The 16726-nt window shown below is 40.7% G+C and overlaps 1 protein-coding gene across 1 annotated transcript in view; it reads right to left on the reverse strand.

Moving 5' to 3' along the window:
* The window catches only part of MYCBP2 (MYC binding protein 2), a gene marked incomplete in the record, with an annotated part of 5088083 nt that overhangs the window by 3306282 nt on the left and 1765075 nt on the right, over positions 1-16726 (reverse strand). The window contains 2 exon segments of the mRNA XM_044072904.1: positions 6203-6330; positions 6421-6546. Of these exon segments, the coding sequence (XP_043928839.1) occupies positions 6203-6330; positions 6421-6546 (254 nt within the window).

A 16726-nucleotide genomic window follows, 5' to 3' on the forward strand; every position in this document is an offset into this window, starting at 1 on the left:
TGAAAATTCAGTGTCTCCAGCACAAGTGATACACTGGCAGACTGAAATCACTATCACTGTACTGAGTAACATACAGATTACTTAGAGAAGACTTGTGCCTGGCCTACAGAGCAATATATAGTATCCAAACCTAATGGAAGTGCTGCACATCCGCAAGTCAAATGGGACAAAGGTCACCCGCTCCAGGGACCTTAACATGGTCTGAGACATGAATAGGACTTGCTGGAGAGACAGATGCGTCTCCCAGAGGTTGCCACTCCTCTGGCATAAGCTACCAGTTCACATCAAACAAAGCGTAGTCTGGATGACTGGATGGGAATCTGTAAATTCCTGTCCGGGATTTCACCTATGACCCTCCCAGATATGGGCAGTCGTTAACGAAGATCTCGAGTTTAGGCATGATCCTTTATACTGGGTTTCTCTAGTATTATATTGGGCACACATGACTAGGCTTATAAAGACCTTTGGGTCAATAGCCCAGTAATCACCTATGAATCATGGTATTCGAGTCTCACTTCAATAATAACTTTCTCCCTTTGTTTCACCAACAGTTGCATGAATCTCATTGTCAGTTCTATTATTTTCCCCAGTCACCTCTTCAGGATTATCAAATGTTAGCACTTTCCAACTCCAAGATGACTTTAAAGTAGTAAGAAATTACGATTTCAGTCTTTATGACACTTACACTCACTTGACACATCAAACAATAAAATAAAAAATAAATACAGCTTTATAGTTACTTATGAACATTTCTGTTCTAGAAACACTGTTTTCCCAGCCATAATTTGCCACAGCTTCCACGGCATTTGTTCTTTCTCACAATAATTAAAACAAACTCAATAAGTATTTGCCTCTGCATTTCCATATTTGACCTCCATTTCATCAATGGGAAACACTTTGCTAATGCAGTACTCAAGAAGCCTTAAGCAAATCCAGTCCATTCTGCCACTTTTAACTTATAGGTTCATAGGTTTATACTAGGCTATCTGCCCTAGGGAATTTATAAGCCTAGCCCAAAGTTTTGTGGCTTACGCCACCCCTTATGTTAAAAAATACTGTGCCCATTAGTTTGTTGTGCCTCTGTCCAGCAGTGACACAGAGATGATTCCCGGGGTAAACCTACGATCTCCCATCCACCGGTCAAGATTTCTCTTGAACAGAGCCAGCGAGGTGCTCTGCCTCACATGGACCGGGATTTTATTCCACAGCATAGGGAGTCTCTGGGTGACAAATCTATCCCTCCAGCATGTCCTATTTATATCCGTGCTAAGGTTTAAGTTGCTTGCTCTAGTGGATCTGGTAGATTTGGATTTTTTGAGGTGGAGCATGTCCATTAATTCTGGGTTGGACATGGCCTTGTATGTCAGGCACAGGTCACCTCTGAGCAGACGGTATGCGACAATAGAGCTGGAGTTTCTTCAGTCTGGCAGCATATGACAGATGTTGGAGTCCCTTTATCCTTTTGGTGAGGAACTTTTGGGGTCTTTCCAATTGCTGCAGGTGTCGGGTGAGATACATCCTGAATGGGGCATTGTACTCTATCATTGGTCTGATAAGTGAAGAGTACAGGGGAACAATGACCTCACTTGATCTGGTTGTAAATCCCTTCATGATCAGGTGGGCAATGTAGAAGGTCTTTCTAACCACTTTAGCAATGTGAGTGTCAAAAGAAAGGCCACTGTCAACCTGGGTCCCCAGGTCCCTGATAACCTCTTCTTGTGCTTAGTGGATTGCCACCTATATGGTAGCTTGGGGTTACCTTGTTTTTCCCGAAGGGTATGACTATACATTTTTTGGCATTTAACTTCAGGCCATGGCTCTGGCACCAGCTATCAGTTTCCGTGAGACCCCTCTGAAGGATATCTGTGTCCGATGTACTTTCCACTATGGCGCCCAGTTTGCAGTCATCTGCAAACTTTGTCAGCCATAGTCCTCCTATGTTTGTCTTTACTTCTGAGAAGTAGATGCCGAACAACAGGGGGCCAAGGACTGAGCCCTGTGGGACACCACTTGTGACCGGCTTGGAGTCTGACATGGCGCCAGCAACTCTAACCCTGTGGGTTCTGTCCTTTAGCCAGTTTGCAACCCATCTTGTGCCATATGGGTTTACATTTTAGCTGGTAAGTTTCTCTATAATACCCGAGTGGGGTATTGTGTCGAACGCTTTTGCAAGGTGAAGGTAGGCTGTATGGACTGCCTTTCCCTCATCAATGGCCTTGGTGACTGTTTTGAAGAAGTCAACCAAGTTCAAAAGGCATGATCTGCCCTTGACAAAGCCAAACTGGGTCGGGTCCAATGTCTGCAAGTCCCCTATGTCTTTGTTTATGAGTTCCATTATGATCCTCTCCATAGCTTTGCAGACCAGGCTTGTTAAGCTTATGGGGCGATAATTACCAGGGTCCGTAGAGGCACCACCTTTGTGGAGTGGGACCACAGTTGCCGTACGCCACTCCTTGGGCACGTATCCTGTGGTAAGGCTAAGATTAAACAGCTGCCTTATGTGCGGGTTTAGTTCCTCATTGAGTTCATGTAGCACACAGCCGGGGACACCATATGGTCCCATTGATGCTGTGTTTTTAGCTTTAGAGAGAGCAGCTTTCACCTGCGCATTTGAGATGTCTGGGAGGCTACACTCCGCTGGGATACCTATCTCTCCTTTTGGGGGGGGGGGTGAAGTCTGCACTGAACCTGTCTGCCAGTATGTTGGCAATGTCTGTGGGTTCAGTGATTTTTGTATCATTTTGGACTAATTCTGAGCATATCTGAGAGTTTCCACCCAGGTTTCTAACAAAGCTGAAGAAGGCCTTAGGATTGTCTTTTGAATCTATGGCAATTTTTCTCTCAAAGTTGGCCTTGGATGATTTTATGAGTGCTCGTATTTTTTTACTAATAATGATCAAGGGTGTCTTCTCTTTTATGGATTTTGCTCTATCATGTAACAGCTTTCTCCTCTTATTGTAAAGTTTGTTTATGGCTGGGGTCCACCAGACTGGACGTTTGCCCTTGGTGGAAAGAGTCTTGGTTTTATTAGGGATTGCCTGATCCAAGCAGTCCTGGAGGTGTTCATAGAAGGCATTTGTAAGGGCTTCCGCAGCTTGGGTTGTGGGTTCCACTGGCTCAGGGGCCTTGAAGGATACCACACCAGTCTTGAGTAGTGTGAAGTTTGCTTTAGAGAAGTTCTTCACTGTGGTCTTTTTTGTTTGGGGTGGGGGCGGGATGTGGATTTCCAGTGAGATTAGTTTGTGATCTGATCTCACCAATGAGGGATATACTTCCGGTGTGGAGCATTTTGTCCCCATGTTTGTGATGATGAGATCTAGTATATTTTCTCCTCTTGTGGGAACAGTGACTAGTTGTTCCATGGCATTTGAATTTATGAACTCCAGGAACCTTTGGGCTGGAAAGTTGGGGCTTGAGTAATGTTCCCAGTCTATATTCGGGTAGTTGAAGTCACCCAATATAATGGTGTTTGGAGATGCATTTATACCCTCCAGTGTCTTCAGGAAGGCTGTGTGAGGTTCCCGAGTTTGAGAGGGTGGCCTGTAGCATGCTACAAATTGTAGAGCAGTTTTGCCTATGGTTAATTGCACCTGGATGGTTTCCGATGCTTCGTGCGTTGCCACCAACCTGGAGGTGTGGGTATCCTAGATGAATATGGATACACCCCCTCCCCTTTTGTGGTGTGGTCCGGGTTTTGGGGCCGGAACGCATGATATGAGGTAAAACCTGATAGTGCCGGGGTGCTCTCAGGAGCCTTGAACCAGGTTTCAGTCACAGCACAGACATCGATGTTCTCCATACTGAGAAGGGCCTCGAGTGTGTGCATTTTGAGATTTAGACCTGGCACTGAGCAGCATTACCCTTAGTTTCTTCCCATTTTTGTTTTCTAAGTTGGTAGGTTTAGAATTTGAGCCTTGCCTAAAAAAGGCATTATGGGGGTGGCAAGAGCCTTAGCCAATATCCGGAATCCCAGGGGTGACAGGTGCAAGCAGTCCCTTGCAAAGCAGCGTGGCTTGTCAAGCATGTTATCCCAGGCAGACAGACACTGGATCCCCTTTGAATGACACCAGAAATTAAGCCAATTGTTAAAGCTGATCATCTTGTCTCTATGTTGTGGCATCATTCTTGGTGAAAGAAGGATACTGCTCAGGGTCAGGGTCATACCTGCCTGGGCTACATATTCAGAGAGCTCCTTTATGTCTCTTTTCATGTAGTCCAGGAAGGTACGTCTCAGGTCGTTCACACCAGCATGGACAATGACTGTGTCATATTTGTACTTGCTGTGGAGTGACCCGAGTGCTTGTGTTATGTGGCGGATTCTAGCGCCCGATAGGCAGCTTACTGTGACCCTCTCCTTGTTCAGTCTGGTGAGTGGGACGTCAGTGTGTCTGACTATGGAGTCACCTATGACAAGTATGTTTGGTGTTGTATTTGGCCTTAAGGGCTGTGACTGCTTTGCACACTGATTTTGTGGTTTATGTGTTGCCTGTGGTGTGTCATGAGGTGGTAGTTGCTTGGGTGTCTGCTTTGGAGACCTCTGCTGTTTAGGTAAATTTTTGCTCAGCGCCTCCGAGTATGTCTTTGTGTGTTTATGTGTTTGATTCATTGTTGTGATAGCTTTATGTGAGACTGGTTTTGTGGTGTGTGTAGCTGCCTTCTCCTCCTGTCTGGTCTTGCCAGTCCTGAGTTGAGAGAGCTCAGCCTCCAGTTTGGCTAAAAGCTGCATCTCTCGCAAGTATTTGTGTTATGTGGGAGGAGGAGAGGGTTGTCTGTGTACATGAGGCAATTGTAACATTGCCTCAATATTCCCAAATTCACCAAATGGACAGGAAAGGACGCCAGCATCTGGCCCTTCGACATGCTAGAGAAATTAAGAAGTTAGGGGTGTAACTGAATAAGAGAGGACTTAGTAAGGAAGTGGATACTCCTGGGGGGGGTTTGCTAGTGAGGGACTTTGTATAATACAGAAGTGCTAAACTTGAAAAGAAGATGCTTTTAAGACAAGTGCCGAGCTTTTTTTTTTTTTTTTTTGGAGAAAAAAAAAAAAGCTTTTAGGAACAAGTGCTGCGCTTTTTAGTTAAGGGATATACTATTTAGATTACTAGTAGAGCAGTTCTAAGGAAAAAATGAAGAGCAGACTTTATGGAGCCAGAAAAAGTTTAACCTTGTTAAACCAGCGCTGCCCGATGCTGCTCTAGTGGCAACTCCGCGCTAAATCACCCTAAAGCGTGGTTGATAGCAGGGGCTGGAAAGAGCCAGGAATTGACCCACAACGGCCAATAAAACTACAGTTTCAAGTCAGTAATCACTCCCACGGGGGGCAAGGAAGCAGCTCAATGTTTTTCACTGCCACTGATCAACAGAGAGACTTTCCTTTAGCCCAAGCAAAAATGGCCTCACAGAAACTTACAAAACAGTTCAAGAACAGCAAGCCTGTAACTGAACTTTTTTAAATCTCAGAAAAGTGGGGAAAAAAAGCAAGATTTTTTTTTTTGTTTTTGTTTTTTCAGAGATAGCAGAGGTTCACAAGTAATATCAAGTTATAACAGTGCAGTAAATGACCCCACACAAGAGTGCTAGGCCAAAGACAGAAAATATGCAAGTTTTGAGAAAAAAACGATTTTAAAATTAAGTGCAAACAGGAAATTCAGTAAACAGTTTTTGGTTGTGCTCTAATTATATGTAAAGTTTTATATATATAATTATATGTAAAGTTTTTGCTTCTTGCAGTTTCTTGCATTTCTAATGATGGTATTTGTAAGAAATACTGAATGGTAAAGACTCAATTCTGAAAATTCATAAAACAATTCTTGCTAAATGTAAAAGAAATTGCATGACAAAATGCAGTCCAAATACAGAAGCAGGTTAGTACAAAATGCAGGCAAGGAAAACAGATGACATGAAAAACTATGTAAAAGTTTATGACATTAGTGTTAAGTAGCCTCTTCTTGTAAAAGCACTAAAAGAAAATGGTCTTATCACATGCCCTAAGAGATCATAACATTTTACAAGTCATATTTGCATAACAACAAAGGCAAAAAGCTGGCATATTTAAACAGTGCTTTCTTTAGTTAATTCAATCTGATAAATTTAGACAGAAACCTGGTGCATCAAAGAATAAAACAAATATTGCAAATATACTAAGCATAGTGCAATACAAGTCCATGAACGGCACTTCACTTAAATGCCTAAAGTAACTCACTTTAATCTTTGCTGTATATTCACCTCGCCCTCCAAATAGACCAAGGCCTCCAAGTAAAATGTCTGTATCTGCACAAAATCGAATAGCTTCCACTGAATGTGCAGAATAACCCCAACCACCACCATGACCTGCAAGAAGAAAAAGTCGATCAAGAACAACTTACTAACAAGCTAGCAGTTCTGGTTATATGAAGCACCGGAGAAATGCAATATACCTACTCTCAAACCTATTAACCACGCTGTAATCTTCCTTTGAATACACCTTTGTAACTGCCTGTGTTTCTTCCTCTGTGCTGGTAACTCCCATTTTTAACTCCTGCATTGCAGCCAAAGTATCAAGGCAACCTGCAGCAAGGGAAGGAAAGCAAAAACTTAATTCATTTTGTGAATCTCATACAACAAATACAAAGGTTTCCCACTGACTTAGATAAAAAGTGATAATGCACAACAATGCAGTCAAACTTGGATGTTAAAATTAGAAGCATTTACTAAAAGAAAAGCATAAATACACTCAACAAAACTGAAATGTCTGAATAAAAAGTAAATATGACAACCACTGTATGCGTATTCAAAGTGAATTCTTTAAAACTTAACACATAGCATGTAGATCATAAGTAAATATACTGTATTTCATTACAATGCTTATATAAAAATGTACTTTAACACTACGTTTAGTTTGTCATGGGCTAAATAAAACAAATAAAATGAAATGTTTAAGCCCTTCGTAATACTTTAAGTCTCCAGCAGTACATATAAATATATAACTGTTGATTTCAATAGTCCTCCATATCTGTAGAATTTAACAAGACAACTTATACTGGCATCTAATCTTTCTTTCGTGAGGTTCTTGCTAAATTTCAGCTAGTCTTGGGAGACTTAACTTCAGATATTTCTTGCTGCAATTCCCGACTATCATAATTCTCAGTTTCTATATTCTTGCAGCAAGACTGGCTATGCCTCTTCTAGTTGCTTCTCTTTCTGGTTTGCCTTGAACAAAGGTCGGAATTTTTTTCTTTTGTTTCAAACGCTTTACTACCTACTTCAGCTTTAAGCTGTGGATGTTATCTATGACATCTGTGTTTTAACATTGTCTTCAATTCGTAAATCTGACAGTCTTCTCTCAGTTTCTATCACAGACATATTTCCATTTCTTCTGATTTTTCCAGAATTTACTGTACTTTGTGCTAACTTTCTGGAATCAACAAAGTAGGCAATCTACTCTGCAATCTTCAGACCATTAATGGCTGTGCTGAAGAGAGAAGAGAGGAGAGAGAGACCTTGCAATGACAAACATCAACATTCAAAAACAGAAATGGTAATCCGCTTTTGCTACAACTCTTTCTCACAAGATTTTTTTTTCACTATTTAGACAGGTTCCTCACTTATCTCTTAGAAAGTGGATACTGTGTATATGATATGTCTGAATTCTCATTTATGCCAAAATTTACTAGATTCCCACCATTCATACTGTGGACCACTGTCAGACATGATACTGAACTTTAATCACTAATCACACATGGAATTGTGTCAGTAAATCTGAAAAGGGAACTAGGAATAATTATCCAACACGTTGCATGGCATCTTTGACATGAAAAAAGAAAAAAACAGCTTCACAGCACCAAGTATAAGAAATATAAAATGGTTTTAATATAAATATTCAAATTTTCCACAACAAAGCTTTCGGATAAAATCCTTCATCAGTGTTGGAGATTCTCTGCCATATACTTTCTTTTATATAGCATTAAAGTAATCACATGACACAACCCAACCTAGCATATAAAATATTAATTAATAGACATTAAAGTTTAAAGATACATATCAATAATTCATCACAATTCAATGAAAATAATAATAAAATAACAGAAGCAATAATTCAATTTTATCAAACTTTCACATAATGTTGTTTATATTTCAAAATTGGTTTAATGGAGACTTGTTTATTAATTCCAGGTGTACAATCCGCATGAAGTGGAATAATCCACTCATATTACTTTTTTTCCAGCTTAGTATTAATATCACCTTTTCTTAAGCTTGGTTCTAACACATCTATGACCCTAAAGAAAAAACTATGTGTCGGTCCCTCTTCATCTACAGGTTTAGCTAATGCATTTGTTAGTATACCCCTTCTGATGTCAGATTTATGTTCTATAATTCGATTTTTAAGTTTACGAGTAGATTTTCCTACATAAAATGCCATACATAACTGTACACGTGGCCAAATAAATTATAAAAGTTGTATTACAGGTTGCCCAACATCTAAAATAAAATGTTTTCTTATTGATGGGATGAATATAGGTATTAGAAGAGCATATATCAGAGCAGCATGAGCAATTAAAGCAGGAAAATGTACCTTTCTTATTGGGAGTAGTTGTTACTTTTCTGTTTAATGAGAAATCTTTGTAACATAAAAGTTGTTTAAGATTACCACAATTTTTATATGTAAACAGAGGAGTTTCAGGAATTATGTCATTCAATCCAAGTAAAGCTCTCAGTACACTCCAATTTTTTTCTAATATCTTCAGTACATTTACTGCTTCTACTACATGTAATGATACATCTCATACGACCAGATATATTACTAATCCGTTCCCTATTGGGGACATAGCCATCTTTCGAGAAATAGGGCTTGATTTCATTTCCCCTCTGATGCAATACTTCTTCTCCAAGGCTGGATAGTTGTGACAAATCATATCCCCTATCCCTAAATTCTTTAGTCATTTCATTCATTTGCTCAATGCATGTACTAACATCATTATTGTATTGACCCTAATATACTGACTCTTTATAATACCCTTAAAAGTATGCCCAGCATGCATACTTTTTTGTGTAGGCATTTATTAGTATGCACATCTTTCTTATATATACTAGTAGTTATATGTTGTCCTTGCAGTTGAATTCTAACATCTAGATAATTAATGTCTGATTTTGAGCATTTTATTTCAAAAGGCAAAAAATTAGTAGTTTGATTAAAAGAATTCACAAAATTACTTAATAATTCTTCACTACCATGCCATACAATAAAAACATTGTCTACAAAACGTTTGTAAAAAAGAATGTTGGATTTATATGTATTTTGTCTATCATTGAAAACAAATTCTTCCTCCCAATTACCAAGAGTCAAGTTAGCACATGTGCTAGCCATTGGACTACCCATAGCTACACCCAATTGTTGATGGTAAATCTGTTTATTAAATATAAATATATTATTCTCAAGGGTTATATCTCCAGTAGTTCACAGAAAGTTTCAACCTGCCTACCTGTAAAATTACCATATTTACATAAGGTTTGTCTTATACTATTTATCCCATATTGGGAACACAAGTAAAGAGGGATTGTATGTCCAGAGTTACAAATAGAACATCCCTTTCGATATTTGTCTCCTACCATTGGTATAATAAGTTTAGAAAATGCCCAGTACCCTTGATAAAGCTTGGTACAAAGCATAAAAGATCTTTATGAACATCCTGCAGGTAGACAGAAATAGGTTCAATAATCCACCCTCTACCCGAGACAATTGGTCACATTGGAGGATGTAGAAGGGATTTATGAATTTTGGGTAGTCCATATAAAACTGGAATAGTGGGACTAGGTACTGTCAGGAAATTAAAAATATCTAAAGTTGTATCATTATTAATTTGTAATTCATAAATGCCAATGTTCACTTTACTAATAAGTTCCCCATCTACATTTTGTATAATTTTAAATGTGCCCACACCCACTAATAATTCACCCATACCATCAATATAATCAGCTAAATTCATAATCACTATACAGCCACCCTTGTAAGCTTTCTTAATTATAATATTTTCATTTGACTGTAAGTCATGCAAAGTTTTAATTTCATTAACAGACAAGTTATACATTTTCATAAAAGCATTGTCATTATATAATTCACGTATTTGCTTATCACAGAAATCATGAAATGCTGTAAGGATAGGGTCATTAATAGGTATGAAAGTACTTGATTTCTTTAAACCTGCTAGTACATCACTAGTAGTATTCTTAAAAATCAATTTCAGGCTTAAATTTCTAACAAATATTTTTAACTCAGAGCATCTATAATATTGCTAACATTCGAAGGAATAAACTTTATACCACGTTCAAGTAATGAAATAGCAGCTGATCCTAGTTCTAGGTCAGATAAGTTTACGACAGAGCCATTGCCTAAGTATATGGCACTTCTATTCATTGAATTATTGTTCATATTTATAGTTTCATTAATACATACTTCTGATTTATAAGGATCATTATTCTCATAAATTTCATAAGAATCCAATATTTCAGTCCTATTCCCAATTTCATTCATTTGCATGTCATTCATATGTGAAATAGCATGAGAAACTTCATTAGTAGAAAAAGTATTAATTAGTAACTCATCATTTCCATTATACTCTTCATCAACATTAGTAACATCAGATACACATTTATAGTTTAAACTTGGGCTTCAGGCCAGTTGTTTTACATTAAGAAGGTTTGTGGTCTGCACTGTAGTGGCAGAACAGGTAGCTTACATCCTTCTAAGTTGGGAACTGCTGATTGAGGGCTCAGTGTCTGTTATTCTAAAAGTGTATTAATTCTGGTTTAAGCACTTGTGCTTCAGGCCAGTTATTTTACATTAAAAGGGTTTGTGGTCTGCACTCTTGTGGGAGGAGAGGCTGGACTCTGCCCTTCTGAGCTGGGAATTTCTGGTTAAAGGCTTATAGTGCCTGCATATTTGAACTGCTTCTTACTGAAATTGGTACACCTTGTTTGCTGATGTAGCATAGACTAGATCCAGGCCTGCTGAATCTAGCTTTGTTTGTATAACTTGAGCACTAATCCAGGCATTCTTTAAAGTATTCAATTGTATTTATTACTGCTTGGTAGTAACTTGATTAAAGTGTAGCTATCATTCTAAGTCTTTTGGATTAAGCACTTGGGCTTCAGACCAGTTGTTTTACATTAGGAAGGTTTGTGGCCTGCACTGTGATGGCAGGACAGGTAGCTTACATCCTTCTAAGTTGGGAACTGCAGATTGAGGGCTCAGTGTCTGTTATTCTAAAAGTGTATTAATTCTGGTTTAAGCACTTGGGCTTCAGGCCAGTTATTTTACATTAAGAAAGTTCGTGGTCTGCACTCTTGTGGGAGGAGAGGCTGGACTCTGCCCTTCTGAGCTGGGAATTTCTGGTTAAAGGCTTATAGTGCCTGCATATTTGAACTGTTTCTTACTGAAATTGGTACAACTTGTTTGCTGTAGCATAGACTAGATTCAGGCCTGCTGAATCTAGCTTTGTTTGTATGCTTGTTGTTTGTTTGTTTGTTATTTCCCTGAAACGCTAATTCCACCTAAAACGCGGCTTTTCAGCGCTTCTGTGGATCCCTAGTGATATCTGCATTGCTTACTGTACTTACTTCATTGTTTCACTTGAAAGAAAGTTACTGTTTGTCGTTTTTGCATTTAAGTTACCTGTAACACATTGCATTTACGTTACCTGGCACTTGCTCACTAAAGCAATTATATAAGTCAGCACTAAAAAATTAAAAGCACTACACCCTCAAAAACTCCCCTTGAGTACCTTGTTCCCCATTGGCCCTTTTTTTCAATTATAAAGGAATTCCCAATACTATTCTAGCATGTCCAAAGGTCAGTTGTCAATCTCCTCTCCGGTCCAGCTGGTGAATCTGGGAATCTTGAGGCAATGTTACAACTGCCTCATGTACACAGACAACCCTCTCCTCCTCCCAACAAATTCCAACACATGAGAGATGCAAACATATAGCCATACTGGAGGCTAAGCTCTCTCAACTCAGTACTGGCGAAACCAGGAGGAGAAGGAAACCACACTCACTACAATTCCAGTCTCACATAGACCTACCACGACAGCAAACCAAACACATAAACACACAAAAACATACTCGGAGGCTCTAAATAAAAATCTGCCTTAGCAGCAGAGACCTCCAAAGCAGACACCCAAGCAACCGCTACCCCAAAACAAAACACGTGCAACACACAGCTCACAAAGCCAGTGTGCCGAACAGTCACCGCCCTTAAGGCTAAACAACACACCTGATACACTTGTAATAGGTGACTATCGTCAGGCACACTGACGTCCCGCTCACTAGGCTGAACAAGAAGGTCGTCACGGTGAGCTGCCTGTCGGGCGCTAGGCTCTGTCACATAACACAAGCACTCAGGTCACTCCAAGGCAAGTACAAATATGACTCAGTCATTGTCCATGCTGGTGTGAATGACCTGAGACGTACCTCCATGGACTACATAAAAAGAGACATAGAGGAGCTCTCTGAGCATGTAGCCCAGGCCGGTATGACCCTGACCTTGAGTAGCATCTTACCCTCACCAAGAATGATTCCACAATATGAAGACAAGATGATCAATTTCAACAACTGGCTTAAGTATTGGTGTCATTCAAAGGGGATCCAATGCCTGTCAGCCTGTGACATGCTCGACAAGCCACGATGCTTCGCTAGGGACGGCTTGCACCCATCACCCCTGGGCTTTCGGATATTGGCAAAGGCTCTTGCTACCCCCATAGTGCCTTTTTTAGGCAAGGTTCAAAGGACAAACCCACCTCCATAGGTATCACAAGGGATAAGAAACTAAGAGTAATGCTACTCAACGCCAGAAGTCTAAACCTCAAGATGCACGCACTCAAAACTCTCCTTAGCATGGAGAACATAGATATCTGTGCAGTAACAGAAACCTGGTTCAAGGCTCCCGAGAGCACCCCAACACTACCAGGTTATACCTCATACCATGCTTTTCGGCCCCAAAACTTGGACCGTACCACAAAAGGAGGGGGAGTATCAATATTCCTCAAAGATACCCACACCTCCAGGTTGGTGGCACAGCACGAAGCATCAGAGACTATCCATGTGCAACTAACAGTGGGTAAAACTGCCTTCCAGTTTATAAACTGCTACAGACCACCCTCCCAAACCCAGGAACCACACTCGGCCTTCCTGAGAACACTGGAAAATATGAAGGTCTCTCCAAACACCATTATATTGGGCGACTTCAACTACCCAAACATAGACTGGGAGCATTACTCTAGCTCCAACACCCTAGCCCAAAGGTTCCTAGAATTTATAAACTCAAATGCTATGGAACAACTTGTTACCACTCCCACAAGAGGGGAAAACATACTGGACCTGATCATCACCAACATGGGGACTCTATGCTCCAGACCAGAAGTGTATCCCTCACTGGTAAGATCAGACCATAAACTAATCTCACTGGATATTCACATCCCGACTCCACCCCCTGCCCTGAAAACCACAGTGAAAAACTTCTGTAAAGCAAATTTCACACTCCTCAAAATCGAGGTGGAATCCTTCAAAGCCCTCGGGCCTGTGGAAAATACGGCCCAGACCGCAGAATCCTTTATAAACGCATTCTATGAACACATTCAGGAATGCATGGATCATGCAATCCCAAATAAAACCAAGACCCAATCCTCCAAAGGCAGACGTCCTGTCTGGTGGACCCCAGCCATAAACAAACTATACAATAGGAGGAGGAAGCTACTACATGATAGAGCAAAATCCCAAAAAGGGAAGGTATCTCTGATCAGTATTAGCAAAAAACTACGGGCACTCATAAAATCGTCTAAGGCCAGCTTGGAGAGAAAAACTGCACAGGACACTAAGGATAATCACAAGGCTTTCTTTAGTTACGTTAGGAACCTGCGTGGGAATTCCCAGATATGCTCAGAATTAGTCCAAAATGACAAAAAATACACCAAACCCACAGACATTGCCAACATCCTAGCTGACAGGTTCAGCGCTAACTTCTCCCCCCCCCCCCAACCAAAAGGGCAAATATCTATCCCCAGCAGAGTGCTGCACCCCTGACATCTCAGATGCTCAGGTAAGAGCTGCCTTCTCCAAAGCAAAAAACACAGCATCAATGGGACCAGACGGTGTCCCAGGCTGCGTCCTACATGAACTCCAAGAAGAGCTAAACCCAAACATAAAACTACTGTTCAATCTCAGCCTTACGACAGGATATGTACCCAAAGAGTGGCGTACAGCAACAGTGGTCCCTCTCCACAAAGGTGGTGCCTCAACGGATCCTGGAAACTATCGCCCCATAAGCCTGACTAGCTTGGTCAGCAAAGCTATGGAAAGGATCATCATGGACCTCATAAATAAAGATATTGGGGACCTAAAGTCACTGAATCCTACCCAGTCTGGCTTTGTTAAGGGCAGATCCTGCCTCTTAAACCTGGTCGATTTCTTTGAAACAGTCACCAAGGCCATTGACGAGGGGAAGGTGGTCCACACAGCCTACCTGGACCTCGCAAAAGCCTTCGATACAATACCCCACTCGGGCATTATAGATAAGCTCACCAGCTTAAATATAAATCCCTATGTCACTAGATGGGTTGCAAACTGGCTCAAGGACAGAACCCACATGGTTAGAATTGCTGGAGCCATGTCAGACTCCAAACCAGTTACAAGTGGCGTCCCACAAGGCTCAGCCCTGGGAACTCTCTTGTTCGGTATATATTTCTCGGAGGTACAGGCCAACACGGAAGGACTGTGGCTGACCAAGTTCGCATATGACTGCAAACTGGGCGCCATAATCTACTCTCCAGCCAACACAAGCATCCTCCAAAAGGGCCTCATAGAAACAGACAACTGGTGCCAGAGCCATGGCCTCAAGCTAAACGCCAAAAAGTGTATAGTCATCCCCTTTGGCAAAAACAAAGTGCCCACAAATTACCACATAGGTGGTAATCCATTAAGTACAGAAGACGTAATTAGGGACCTGGGGACCCAAGTTGATACCAATCTCTCATTTGACAACCACGTGGCCAAAGTGGTTAGAAAAACATTTTATATAGCTCACCTAATCATGAAGGGATTCACATCTAGATCAGGGAGGTCATCGTGCCTCTTTACTCATCCCTCATCAGGCCCATAATCGAGTACAATGCCCCTTTTGGGATGTACCTTACCAGACACCTGCAGCAACTGGAAAGACCCTAAAGGTACCTCACCAAGAGGATCAATGGGCTCAAACAGATGCCATATGCTACCCGGTTAAAGAAACTCTAGCTCTACTCAGTGGCATACCGCCTGCTCAGAGGCAATCTGTGCCTGACGTATAAAGCCATGTCCAACCCGGAATTAATGGACATGTTGCACCTCAGAAAATCCAAATCCCATTGAGCTACACGCTAGAGAGACTTGAACCTCAGCACTGAAATAACTAGGACATGCTGGAGGGACAGATTCATAACCCAGGGGCTCCCTTCACTCTGGAACAAAATCCCAGTCCAGGTTAGGCAGAGTCCCTCATTGACTCTCTTCAAGAGGAATCTTGATGCGTGGATGGGAGAACGTAGGTTTACCCCGGGTATCACTTCTGTGTCACTGTTAGACAGAGGCACAGTATACTAACCTCGAAAAAGGGCATAGTAAAATTAATTTAAAATGGGTGGCGAAAGCCAAACACACTCTGGCTAGGCTTATAAATGCCCTAGGGCAGATAGCCCAGTATGAACCTATGAACCTATAACATTGATCCACATTCAAATCATTGTTGATATTTAAAGTTTGAGTAGGACATAACTGCAATTCACATGAAGTAAGAACTTCAGTCCGATCCAAACGGCAGGCAGCAACCTCTGCAAATATAGTCCTACCTCCGTTCAAACCATCATTCATTATGCCTTTATGTTTAGTGTCATTTGATGGTGAAAACATACTAATATGTTCACAAAGAGACAAACGCGACTCTATATCAAAATTATAGTCAAACTCATTACATATAGCATTCTCTGAAACGACTAGAAAGACATTAAAAAGACTCACTGTTTCTTGAAAGATTTGCTTCGTGTAACCAGACCTCTGTGTTGCCTTCCCCGTAAATGCGAGCGTCCTCTGGTTTCCCCTTGTTGGCATTCGTTTATTTTTTCTGGTAGTTTTATGGAGAGGCATTCTGATGACCTAAAAAAGAATTGCTAACATTTAGACCACTACTGTGGTCAATGTTAATATCATCCTGTTCAACAGCATAGCTATTCACGTTTACGTCATCCCTCAGTCTTGTAGATCCAGATGCCAAAACATCAAGGGGAGGTCTTAAATCATTTCCTCTCTTTTCCAATTGGTTCGTAGCATACTGTTCAGTCCTTGCTTCGGCAACCATCATTGGTTGGTAATTCAGAAGTATCCAAATCATTCATAGATGGCCGGTTAGTATTAGGTTCAGTTCCTTTCATTACATTTTGGTTATTTTGTAGTTGTTTGGGCCAAGAGAAGATATTCCCACATGTAAAATAATTGATGTCACATTGTATTTTACGTTTCTTTGTAATTTCTAATTGCTTATCATAATCACACAAGCGACTTAACATAGTACTATAGGTAGTTGTGAATTCACAGAACAAACTAGACATAGATATCTGCTTCTCCAGCTCATTGATTTCTTTCAGTAAGTCATTTTCAGTTTCAGAGAAAAACTCATTCGTAAGTTCCATATAATTTATGCCTAATTTAATGTTCATTTCTTGCCGTC

Source organism: Protopterus annectens, chromosome 5.part1 (assembly GCF_019279795.1).
Source record: "Protopterus annectens isolate FY-2018-M chromosome 5.part1, PAN1.0, whole genome shotgun sequence".
NCBI lineage: Eukaryota > Metazoa > Chordata > Ceratodontiformes > Protopteridae > Protopterus > Protopterus annectens.